Here is a 14193-nt window from a genome sequence, read left to right on the forward strand (position 1 = left end):
TCCCAAAAATGTATTGTGAATAATTGCGTAATATGCAGAAGTATTTTGAGCATTAAATATAAGGAGATGTTTATAAGAGGGAATAGAACTGTTCTAACTTTACTAGATCATAAATCACATACAGATAAATGTTGCATTGACTTTCTTTGACAGCTGAATCGATCTCATCTTTCCTGATAAAAATAAAGAAGTATTGAAAAAAAATCCCTTTTTAGGGGATTTGAATAAAGAAATAGAAAAAAAACAAGAGAAAAAAAGAAAGGAAAAAAAGTTTGTCTATGCTAAAAGGATATGAGTAAAACTTTCCAATTTGAAAAATCCCAAAGATTCAAACATTTCAATAGCCCGATGAAACGAATAAAAACGAGAAAAAAGAATTCAAAAGCCCTCGGATAAAAGAAAAGATCTAAAGCTAAGAAGCAACTGACATTAGTTCCTTACTGAATTTGAAAACCAATCGCCATGTCAAGCTGATATACACTAATAATCTAAGTAATACAAGCTCAGTTCTATAAAGCTACAACTGCTTTGAAGAAATCAATGTGTTTTATATGAAAATTTTGTTCAGTCTCTCAAGATAATTTTAATTATCATCATTTACGTAATAATTTTAATTATCATATCATAGTTTATACAATAATATAATTTGGGCTATATAATTGCACATTAGGAAGGGGGTAAGGTATTCGGGCGGTACCCCCAGCCTAGCGCAACCAAATCTAAGCTAACCCCTCTCCCTCAATGTGGAAATACATAAAACAACTTACTCAAGTCAAATGCATTCTATAACCCGTCACTTGTCTTTGATGCTATGAAACAGATTTTCTGAGATCTAACCAAAGCGTAATTCTTGAGTGTGTTTCAGTTAATGTACAGGTGAAACTTTAAAAGTCAATATAAATTTCAGCTTTTAAAAAGTCTATTACTACGATGTGTTAGTGTCACTTTAGACTACTTGATGCTGCAAATGTTTTCCAAATTTTGGGTTGTCTGTAAAAATAGTTTGAAACTAATCTGCAATTAAAAATGACAAGAGTAGACAACTTACACATTTCATTATTACCAACTTTTTTGGAGAGTAATCAACTTTAATAAAACGATTCAACTGATTGTGTTTGTAGTCTAAAGAAGTCCTTATATACTTTCGAAAATACAGGTTATATATTCTTAAATCAAATTAGTTAGAGGTGAAAAGATATCGGGGATTTTTTTCTGTTGATGTTGGATATCGCAGCGGTTACGCAACGACATTTACTGTAAACAAAGAAATTTAACGATTTTTATTAGGGGTGTGGCTCTTCTAAACCAAGATTCTTTGTGACAATCATTGCACACGATAAAGGAGTTTTTTTCTCATTGTCAATTGGGTTCTTTTTCAGAGGTTATTGACTGCTCTAAAGGGAAAGATAAATAAAAAATACCTCCATTTACTACCCATTATCAAATTACTTTTTACAATAAGTATTGACATCTTATTTGATCGACAGTTCTTCCTCTTTATAAAACTATTTACATCGTGTAAAGTGTATCCAACATATATCAGTGTTAGCACGAAGAAAAGACCGACTTGTGGCCAACATGGTACGGAGTGCGTCACTGGAAATAGTGCCAATTAAAAATGTTTAGTAATAATTAGGATTAACCAAGTTAAATTACCCAAAGAAATTAAAATTGTTCTAATTGGCCACAAGTTGGCCTTTTCTTCGTACTAACACTGATATATTTTGGCTACAATTTACATGATGTAAATAGTTTTATCCCAATTTTGAAATTTGACTGGACATGCAGATCAAATAAGAAAAATAAAGGTTGCCCATTGATGAAACCACCCAGAATTATGGTGGGAGAAAACTATATAAAGAAGAATAAATAGGTTCTTTCATTATTCCATATTGGCCTAGTCGGAAGAGAAAGCGAAAAAGATGGTATTTCTTAAGGCTGTGCTTAAGATAGCAAAAATTATACCTGAATATGCTGGCACCCCCGACGAAGATGAATTTACAGGAAAATTGAAAATGTTTAGTGAATTGGCTCAGTCACATAACTTTAAGACACAAATATAATGTTCATCCACTAGCTGAGGGAGTAGTGCGTTGCAATGTTTTGAGTCAATTTGATAAAAACGAAAGAAAAGCTGATATAGGCTTAGATGGTCTATGTCAATTAGAACACACATGCTAATTCTTTGAGAGGGGCAATGTGAAAAGTGGGTCAATAGCTGACCACATTCACAACTTTGTTTTAGAACAACAATGAATGACTGAAAAAAACAAGATATGAGAATAAAAGAAAAGATCTAAAGCTAAAAACCAATTGACATTACGTTCTTATCGAATTAGAAAACCAATCGCCATATCAAGCTGATATACACTAATCAGCTAATTAATACAAGCACTGTACTATAAAGCTACAATTGCTTTGGACCAACTAATGTGTTTTGCATGAAAACATGAAATGAGGGTGACAAAAAAATCTTGGGAGGTCCCTGGGTTCTCCCCCATACCCCTGGATCCCTATTTTTTTCCCTTGTCAATCAGTGAGATTCCATTATCATTTACCCATTGAATTTAATGTGCTCTTTTCGGCGAAAAGGCTATAACCAATAGGCCTACAGTATTTGGTCATAAAATGTCACGTATGTTAATATGCACTGAAGACTGGCACGGTCAGTACAAGATACTAGGGCTGTATAAGAGTGCTTTTATTTATTTTAAAATTACAGATCACTATCTAGACGTGTCTAGGACTAAACTAAGGCTAAAGTTCAAGAAGGGTAACTACCTTCCAAGAAAATGTGACATTGGTAGACTCCAAGATGAGAATTTAAGAGAAATTTTCCAGGAACAGTTGAATACTAAACTGACTTACTTACTTGACTTAATGTCCCTGAAGAAATACTTCCGGTGTCGAGAGTGATACTACATGGCGCCTCAATTTAAACTGGTCTCTTGCAAGGATGTGGACATCCTCCTGAATATTTGCCATGGCTAAGAGGGCACCTGCCGTGTCCTTCCATCTGGTTGGGGGACGACCTCTTGGGCGTTTCCCGTCAGGAAACACGGGATCAAAGTCAAAGATCGTTCGTGCAGGAGTGTCGGGGGCATGCGAGGAAGATGTCCGTACCAACGTAGTGTTCGCTGGATGAGTTGGACTAAGAAGGATGTTTGAGCAGTTAAGGCCAGGAGGTTCTCGTTGCTAACAAATTCGTGACTTTGTAGTCCTTCAATGTTGCGAAGGTGTTTTGTTTGGGCTATATTTATGGTGCTAAGCACAGACTGAGTGGCTGGCCATGTTTCGGCTCCGTAAAGAAGCACGGATCCCACCGAAGCATCGTATATGCGCATCTTGGTCCTACGGCTGATAGAAGGTTTTTTCCAAAGGGCATTTAGTTTTCCCACCACTGCTGAGGCTTTGTCGATTCGGTGCATTAGATATTTGAGGACTGATTCGTCATTTGAGAGGATAGGGATAAGGTATGTAAATTCCTCAGCAATCTCAGCTGGTTTGTGACCAACCATTAGCACTGGATGCGGTGAGTTACGGGGATCAACAAACATCGCTTTTGTCTTCTGCCAGTGAATCAACGACCCTATCTTTAAGGCTTCATCAGCAAAAATCTGTAGGGCTTCTGTAAGCTTTGACGGTGAATCGGAGACAAGTGCAAGGTCATCGGCATAGTCAGCGTCTGAAAGTACTCTATCGCCGTCCTGCAACCCAAACTGAAGGCGGATTATAGTTCGAATGATATTGTAGTCGATGACGCAATTAAAGAGTTCTGGAGCAGCAGCACAGCCCTGACGGATTCCAGTAGTGATTTCAAAAGATGGGCTGCGTCTGCAATTTAATTGGACGCAGCTCCCAGTCCCTTCATGGTGCCGCTCGAAAAGAGTTCAGTACTTCTCAGGTAGTCCCGTTGTTTTCAGTATGATCCAGAGTGACTGCTGGTCGACAAAATCGAAAGCAGCCTTGAAATCCACAAAGGCAACATATGCTTTTCGTTGAAATTCTCGAGTCCTCTCTACCAGCTGACGCATTGTGAATATTTACTCCACGGTAGACCTTCCTTGCATGAAGCCAGCCTGTTGGATTGAATACTAAACTGGAGATTTTAACATTTGACAATGCAGAAAAAGGATTAAATAATCTTAGAAAATTCCTTGTGAAGTTGCTGACAGTGTCTTAGAGAAAAAAGCTAGGTACTCAGCTGGGAATATTAGTGAAAATGTTTTATATTTAGAAGAGAGGAGGCGATTGTAGAAGAATTATTTGGGTGATAGATCGTATGAAAATAACAAGAATTAAAGAAAGCGGAGAAAACATCAGAATATGAACAAAGGAGTTGTTATGAGGAGGCCTTGGATAAAGTTACCAAAGATCCCGAAAATGCAGCCATACGGCATAATCGGTGAATATTGTACTGGCATATATAATAATTTGAGAGGGAATAGTCAATATGGACTTGTCAAGGAAAGTTAAGGATAGGGATGGGGCCACAATTAGCTATAAGGGAAAAAATAAAGTAAGATAGCTAGAATATCTTGAGAGTGTGCTAAACCGCGAATAAATTAATAATAAATTATTGAATAAATTATTGAAGTTAATTACACTAAAAAGAAGTTGCTAACAATGAAATATGTAAGTTGTCTATTCTTGTCATTTTCAAGTGCAGATTAGTTTATTCTAGTTTTACAGACAGCCCAACATTTTGGAAAACATTTTTAGTATCACTGAGTCTAGAGTTACATGGTTTAACGCCACTGTACAAACCGAACACACTTCTGACATTCTAACAATTGACTTTTTAAAAGCTGAAGTTTAAATGAATTTTTAGGACTTTACCAATAATAATAATTGAAATTACCTTGAAAAATTGAAAATTTATCGTGTAAAATACTTTGATTTCTGCAAAGTTAGTGATGCTTTATGGTACTGAGCGTGGATCAGTTAACTAATCAGTTTGTGTCTGCTACGCTTGGCAATTTGTTTGTGATTAAATAAGGATATAATATTGGTTTTCAGTTTTAATACTTTTCTTTTATCTGAGGACTTTTGAATTCTATTTTCTCATTTTTATTGTTTTCACCGGGTTATTTGAAATGTTTGAATCTTTGATATTTTTATATTGGAAAGTTTTAATTATATCCATTTAGTATAGACGAACTTTTTTCATTTTTTTCTCTCTATTTCATTTTTTTTTTTTCAAATCTCCTAAGTTTTTTAGAAACTTAGAGTTTTAGAAAGTAAGAGTTTTATTTCTATTTCTTTCACTTTAATCAGGTAAATTGGGAAATATGCAGCTGTAGAAGATGCTACATTATTTCAGTTTGCGAATTATGATCTACAACATTTATTTACCCCTTCTTTTTCCTCTAATAAACATGGTCTTAAATTCAATGCTCAAAATACATGAGGGCGAGCTTCCTGCCCTCCGAGCATTCATATTGCTTAATTGTTAGCAATATATTTTTAGGAACAAACGAAACGTAAACTAATAATTAAATCTCCTTCAATACTAATACTCAGATGACTATTGCAATATGTTCAATAAAAATACACATTTTGATTTGTTTCAGTTCTTGGAAAGGCCTGTTTTATGAATCTTTCTTATGTTTATTTTTGTGCGACTAACTGCTCCCATCAATCATTGAAAATCAAGAAAGTTCGCAATAACTAAAATTTGCCACCATGTCCTTCCCAAAATCTGTTCAAAGTCTAAATTTCGATAAGATGGACCCTTATCCGCTTTTAAAGTTCATAGATGCATTTTAGAAATGTTTCCTATTGGTTTCTATTTTTCCTACAAGGAAACATATAAACATTTTGCCTTATATATGTATATTTATGTAAATATTTACTTTTATTCTAAGGTTAGCAGGTGAAGGAGGATAGCATGATTCTAAAGAAATATATTTTTTTTCCTTTGGTCAACGTAGTTACAGGCTTAGAAAAGAAACATCTGAATTAGAAGCTCCTGCCGAAGAAGATTTAAAAGGAGAAGAAACTCATCACTATAGTTATTATGCTTATCGTTATTAAGGTCATTACTACCCTTCGTTTAGTCATACATATCCATTATATGGATGTGCTCCGTACGGCTAAGGTTAAAGACGGTATACGGTCAAAGGCTAGAGTGAAGGAACTAATTAAGTAACGAAAAATTTTGTGCGTAATTTATTTTCAAATTAAATGTTTGACGACCTGATTCGTTATATTTTACCTGTTTATTCTGTTTTTGAAGCTTTTTTTCTTTTTACACATTAAATTTATAAACAAACTTGTGTTTCCAAATCATTTTGAAAAGCAATACTAAAAGTTAAAAAACAGGTATTATATATATCTAGCCTATGCAACACAATAAGAATAGTTAAAAATAATATATCTTCTGCCCATTTTCACCCTACCTGAAAAGTCAAGGACGTTATAGGTAGATATATTTACCAAGCTTTCAAAAACCAAGCTGCTAAACTCATCACTAGTGTAAATATACACACATAAACACATACACACACACACACACACACACACACACACACACACACACACACACACACACACACACACACACACACACACACACACACACACACACACACACACACACACACACACACACACACACACACACACACACACACACACACACACACACACACACACACACACACACACACACACACACACACACACACACACACACACACACACACACACACACACACACACACACACACACACACACACACACACACACACACACACACACACACACACACACACACACACACACACACACACACACACACACACACACACACACACACACACACACACACACACACACACACACACACACACACACACACACACACACACACACACACACACACACACACACACACACACACACACACACACACACACACACACACACACACACACACACACACACACACACACACACACACACACACACACACACACACACACACACACACACACACACACACACACACACACACACACACACACACACACACACACACACACACACACACACACACACACACACACACACACACACACACACACACACACACACACACACACACACACACACACACACACACACACACACACACACACACACACACACACACACACACACACACACACACACACACACACACACACACACACACACACACACACACACACACACACACACACACACACACACACACACACACACACACACACACACACACACACACACACACACACACACACACACACACACACACACACACACACACACACACACACACACACACACACACACACACACACACACACACACACACACACACACACACACACACACACACACACACACACACACACACACACACACACACACACACACACACACACACACACACACACACACACACACACACACACACACACACACACACACACACACACACACACACACACACACACACACACACACACACACACACACACACACACACACACACACACACACACACACACACACACACACACACACACACACACACACACACACACACACACACACACACACACACACACACACACACACACACACACACACACACACACACACACACACACACACACACACACACACACACACACACACACACACACACACACACACACACACACACACACACACACACACACACACACACACACACACACACACACACACACACACACACACACACACACACACACACACACACACACACACACACACACACACACACACACACACACACACACACACACACACACACACACACACACACACACACACACACACACACACACACACACACACACACACACACATATATATATATATATATATATATATATATATATATATATATATATATATATATATATATATATATATATATATATATATATATACCAATAGTTACTTCAAAAAGCATAACATTTTAATGCTGATTTTAAATAAATAAGTTTCATCAAGTTAAGTTTTACCCATCAAAAGTTAAGAGCCCGAGAAGACCATGACGAAAGTATAACAGTTCAAAATAAGGATGAAACCTTTAATCGACAGTAAACAGACATACATTTTTTTAACCGGATATTTTGAACACATTTACAGTGTTAAAAAAACAATTAGAAAATTTTTGTATATCTGTTCACTTTCGATTAAAATGTTTCAACCTTATTTTGAACTGTTATACTTTGAGCCTGTGAAAATTTGCCTTATTTCAGAAAACAGGGAGGAAACACCCTTAAAAGTGATAAAATCTTAACGAAAATCTCACCGTCAAATTCAGCACATCAGAGAACCCTATTGTAAAAGTTTCAAGCTCCTATATACAAAGATGTGGAATTTTGCATTTTTTGCTAGAAGACAGATCACGGATGCGTGTTTATTTATTTGTTTGTTTTTTTTTGTATTTTTTTTTCCCCAGGGGTGATCGTATCGACCCAGTGGACCTAGAATGTTGCGAGAGGGCTCATTCTAACGGAAATGAAAAGTTCTACTGTCCTTTTTAAGTAACCAAAAAATTGGAGGGCACCTAGGCCCCCTCCCACGCTAATTATTTTCCCAAATTCACTGGATCAAAATTATGAGATAACCATTTTATTCAGCATAGTCGAGAAACTTTATAACTATGTCTTTGAGGACGATTTACTCCCCCACAGTCCCCATGGGAGGGGCTAGAGGTTACAAACTTTGACCAGTGCTTACATATAGTAAGGGTTATTGGGAAATGTACAAACGTTTTCACAGGGATTTTTTGGTTGGGCTAGGGTTGAGAAGAGGGGGATATGCTGGGGGAACTTTTCATGAAGGAATTTGCCATGGGGGAAGAAAATTTCCATGAAGGGAGCACAGGATTTCCTAGTATTATTAAAAAAAAACAATGAAAAAATAAATATGAAAAAGTTTCTTCAACTGAAAGTAAGGAACAGCATTAAAACTTAAAACGAACAGAAATTATTACGCTTATGAGGGGCTTACCTCCTCCTAATACCTCGCTCTTTACGTTAAAGTATTTTTAGTAATTTCAACTATTTATTTACGGCCTTTGTGATTCAGGGGTCATTCTTAAGGAATTGGGACAAAATTGTAGCTTTAGTGTAAAGAGCGAGGTACTGACGAGGGGGTGGGCCCCCTCATATACGTAATAAAAACATGTGAATACAGAAGTTCTTTGCGTAAGTTAATTCATAAGTTAAGTATATCTTTTACTAATAAAAACGTTCGTAAGAGATTAGGCGTTGAGGAGGGAGCAGCCCCTTTCATATATTAAGTAATTTCTGTTCGTTTTAAGTTTCAATGTTGCTCCTTACTTTCAGTTAAAAAACTTTTTTTTGTTAGTTAATTTGCCAAAAGACGAATCACGGATGGGTGTTTATTTATTTGTTTGTTTGTTTTATTCCAGGGGCTATCGTATCTTTCCAGTGATCCTTGAATGTCAAAAGAGGGCTCATTCTGACGAAAATGAAAAGTTCTAGTTCCCTTTTTAACTGACCAAAAAAATGGGAGGGCAACTTGGCCCCGTCCCACACTCATTTTTTCCCCAAAGTCACCGGATCAAAATTATGAGCCATTTTATTCAACATAGTAAAAAAATCCTAATAGCTATGTCTTTGGGGACGACTTACTCCCCCATAGTCCCCATTGGAGGGACTGCAAGTTACAAACTTTGAAAGTGTTTACATATAGTAATGGTTACTGGGAAGTGTACAGATGTTTTCAGGGGGATGTTTTTTTTGGTTTTGGGGAGGTGTTCAGGGGAGGGGGTTATGTGGGTGAAACTTTCCATGTAGGAATTTGTCATGGGGGAAGAGGATTTCCATGAAGGGGGCGCAGGATTTTCTAGCATTTAAAAAAATGAAAAAATAAATATGAAAAGTTTTCTCAACTGAAAGTAAGGAGCAGCATTAAAACTTAAAACGAACAGAAATTATTACGCATATGAGGGGTTCACCTCCTTCTAATACCTCACTCTTTACGCTAAAGTATTTTTAGTAGTTTCAACTATTTATTCTAGGGACTTTGTGATTCAGGGGTCATTCTTAAGGAATTAGGACAAAATTTAAGCTTTACCGTAAAGAGCGAGGTATTGACGAGTGGGCGAACCCTTTCATATAAGTAGTAAAAGCTTATGAATATAGAAGTTCGTTAAGTAAGTTACGTATATTTTTACTAATAAAAACGTTCGTAAAAAATTTAAAGTTCTAGTTGCCTTTTTAAGTAACCAAAAAATTGGAGGGATAACTAGGCCTCCTCCTACGCTCTTTTTTCTCAAAATCATTCAATCAAAATTATGAGAAAGCCATTTAGCCAGAAAAAGAAATTAATATGCAAATTTCGTTTTAATTATTCATGTGCGGAGAGTCAAAATCGAAACATGCATTAATTAAAATACGTTCAGAAACTAAATAAAGTAAATGAAATGAAATTAAATGAAAGTAAGGAGTGATAATAAAACTTAAAAGGAACAGAAATTACTCCGTATATGAAAGGGGCTGTTCCCTCCTCAACGCCCAGCTCTTTACGCTAAAGTTTTTTTACTGTTTTAAAAATTAGAGTTGAGAGAAAGAGTCAAACTTTAGCATAAAGAGAGGGGCGTTGAGGAGGGAACAGCCCCTTTCATATACAGAGTAATTTTGGTTCATTTTAAGTTTTAGTATCGCTCCTTACTGTCAGTTAAAAAATCTTTTTTTTTTTCATTTAACAATCTTCAAGACTGAACATTCCTCTTGTCCCACGACAAGGCATAAATTACAATAATCTTTTAAACAAAATTTCTCTGAATGGTATGTACAAAATAGTACTTTTGCCTTTGAAGGGCTATCTATTTGAAAAATATTTGCCAATTTTTTAATTCCAAGCCATTTTTCTTTATATTTTGCGATGGAAAAAAATATTTCTGGTTCAACAGAAAAAACTGAAAAGAAAGCATCTGTTAAACGAGTGCATGATGAATTAAGACATTGAGTATCCATTGGTATATGTGAATCACACCATTTTTCTACTTCTAGATAATATTCTTTCCATTTCTGGAGTTCAAGTCCTCAAAAAAAGGACACTAACAAAATATAAAGAATACGAGACAAAATGAAATTCTTATAACGAGTAATATCTTTTGAAATCATTGTTCTTGATAGTGCAACCAGCGATGTTATAAAAAGGGATTCCTCAATTTCACTCAAAATCATTTTCATCGGTTCCTTCATACTAGTTTCTTCTTTTTAAAAGTTTAAAATATTATGTTACTCTTTATTTTTTACATATACTACCATCTGCTAGATTTCGTAGATTTTATTACATCAGGCTCTTTGAGCCTTCCCCAGGGCGGTTGTGTGTATTTATAGTTTTTGTAATTAGTAGTTAATAAAGATAGTTCTAATCATAATCATTTAATTTCGTAGGTTTAATGTTAACTACTCCGTTCGAAAAGTTCGCTATGAACTCTTTGGCTTTAACACCAACTTTGAGGCTCACATAATGATTTCTAAGATATCGGATGCTATTAAGTCGAAAGCTATTATTCATATCTACGTGCTTTTTATCAATTCTACCGTCCATAAGTGACAAATACCTCTTAAAACGGTACTTTGGGTGCCACATCTTAAGTAGACAAGCTTGGAAATACAAAACTTTTGGGAAGTATAAACTCCAAGGTTTACAAGAACCCATCTAATATGCTCCACCTCCCAGCCCCCTTAGGAAGTTTCATAAATTTGTCTGCTCACCAGTAGTATACTTTAACATTAGCTAGTAGGCTAGTAGGTTAAAACACCCTCGTAGAGAGATGTTTCAAAGTTATTTTAAAAGCTGGTGCTCTTATCCACTTGGTTTTTACATATTCTACCATCTGTTAGATTCAATAGATTTCAATGTTAAACAGTCAGTTGGGAAATTTGCTATGAGTTCTTTGTCTTTAACACGGTCCGCAAACTTTGAGGCTCACAAAATGATTTTAAGATATCGAATGCTCTTAAGAGGAAAAAATTCACATAATATTAAATAATTGGATTCTGAAATTCCCGATGACAAGTCCTTGACGTACTCCCTCTCTTCCAAATGTTTGCAAAACTTCAGTTTCGCCAAATATTGTTCAATGATCTTAATGTTTAAGTTATCTTTACGCTGAATATGGTCCAATAACTATAATTTTGGTGACGAGATGACCCTCCATTGGCTATTAAGTTACTTTATTTTTGGTCATAAAAAAGCCAAATAATTCAATTCAATTAACTGATTGTATAGTTCAGTCAGTAGAGTGTTAAAATTTGAATAAGAATACCATGGGTTCAAGCCCTTATCGGAAATCTTTCTTTTTCAATTTGTTTGTGCCTTCTATATGATTATTTTCAGATAATTCACAATTTTTATGAATGCTATACACTTGTTGTTTAAATTTGTCAAACATTTTCATTCAAAAGAGAATGAAGGGCATCCGGTGTCATGGCATGCAATTACATTCCTAGTAGGTCACTAAAACCATTCCCCAACCTCTTGCCTTTGAAATTTAAAACTAACAGAACTTATTTCATATATTTAGGAGATACCTCCTTCTGAAAAAAGGTTGCTTCTGAAATAAATTCAAATCAAACTCGGGAAACAGATCAATTCAAAAAAATAAAGTTTTTCTGAGGGAAGTAAAGAGCGAAGTAAAGAGGTAAGGAGCGACCCGGCTCAATAGTAACCAAAACTCTAAAAAATGGAATTTTGATACCAATACCTACATCAAAAGAATCGCATTTTAATGCTGATTTTGAATATATAAGTTTCATCAAGTTTAGTCTTACCCATCAAAAGTTACGAGCCTGAGAAAATTTGCGTTATTTTAGAAAATAGGGGGAAACACCCCCTAGAAGTCATAGAAAATCACACCATCAGATTCAGCGTATCAGAGTACCCTACTGTAGAAGTTTCAAGCTCCTATCTACAAAAATGTGGAATTCTGTATTTTTTGCCAGAAGGCAGATCACGGATGCGTGTTTATTTGTTTTTTTGTTTTCTTGTTTTTTTGCTTTTTTTTGTTTTTTTTTTTCCCAGGGGTGATCGTATCGACCAAGTTGTCCTAGAATGTTGCAAGAGGGCTCATTCTAACGGAAATGAAAAGTTCTAGTGCCCTTTTTAAGTGACCAAAAAAATTGGAGGGCACCTAGGCCCCCTCCCACGCTAATTATTTTCCTAAGGTCAACGGATCAAAATTCTGAGATAGCCATTTTATTCAGCGTAGTTGAAAAACCTTATAACTATGTCTTTGGGGACGACTTACTTCCCCACAGTCCCCGTAGTAGGGGCCACAAGTTACAAACTTTGACCAGTGCTTACATATAGCAATGGTTATTGGAAAGTGTAAAGGCGTTTTCAGGAGGATGTTTTTGGTTGGGGGAGGGGTTGAGAAGAGGGGGATATGCTGGGGGAACTTTCCATCGATAATTTTTCATGGGGGAAGAAAATCTCCATGAAGGGAGCGCAGGATTTACTAGCATTATTAAAAAAAAAAAACAATGAAAAAATAAATATGAAAAAGTTCTTTCAGCTGGAAGTAAGGAGCAGCATTAAAACTTAAAACAAACAGAAATTATTACCCATTTGAGGGACTCACCTCCTCCTAATACCTCGCTCTTTACGCTAAAGTATTTTTAGTAATTTCAACTATTTATTCTACGGCTTTTTTAATTCTTGGGTCATTCTTAATGAATTGGGACAAAATTTAAGCTTTAGTGTAAAGAGCGAGGATCTGACAAGGGGGCGAGCCCCCTCACATATGTAATAAAAATATGAGAATACAAAAGTATTCTAAAAGTGTTCTAGGCTTCCTCCCCCGCTCTTTTTTCTCAAAATCATTTTATCAAAATTATGAGAAAGCCATTTAGCCAAAAAAAAAAAATACAAATTTTGTTTTAATTATTCCTCTGCGGAGAGCCAAAATCAAAACATGCATTGATTCAAAAACGTTCAGAAATTAAATAAAAAAAACAAGTTTTTTAACTGAAAGTAAGGAGCGACATTAAAACTTAAAACGACGCCCCGCTCTTTACGCTAAAGTTTTTTACTGTTTTAAAAAGAAGAATTGAGAGAAAGAGTCAAACTTTAGCTTAAAGAGCGGGGCGTTGATGAGGAAGCAG

General features: G+C 35.9%; 2 protein-coding genes across 3 annotated transcripts in view; one reads left to right on the forward strand and one right to left on the reverse strand.

Moving 5' to 3' along the window:
* The window catches only part of LOC136032128 (uncharacterized), a 112589-nt gene that overhangs the window by 16986 nt on the left and 81410 nt on the right, over positions 1-14193 (forward strand). The window lies entirely within an intron of this gene.
* LOC136032127 (uncharacterized) overlaps positions 1-14193 on the reverse strand; it is a 54048-nt gene that overhangs the window by 1930 nt on the left and 37925 nt on the right. Inside the window, exon 1 of one of the 2 annotated variants that reach the window (XM_065712299.1) lies at positions 1049-1191. The exons of the other annotated variant lie outside the window; for it this stretch is intronic. Coding sequence (XP_065568371.1) covers positions 1049-1057 — 9 coding nt within the window. The 5' untranslated portion in view covers positions 1058-1191. Of the gene's footprint in view, positions 1-1048; positions 1192-14193 lie in introns of those variants that run through there. 2 annotated transcript variants of the gene reach the window in all.

Source organism: Artemia franciscana, chromosome 10 (assembly GCF_032884065.1).
Source record: "Artemia franciscana chromosome 10, ASM3288406v1, whole genome shotgun sequence".
Taxonomy (NCBI): domain Eukaryota; kingdom Metazoa; phylum Arthropoda; class Branchiopoda; order Anostraca; family Artemiidae; genus Artemia; species Artemia franciscana.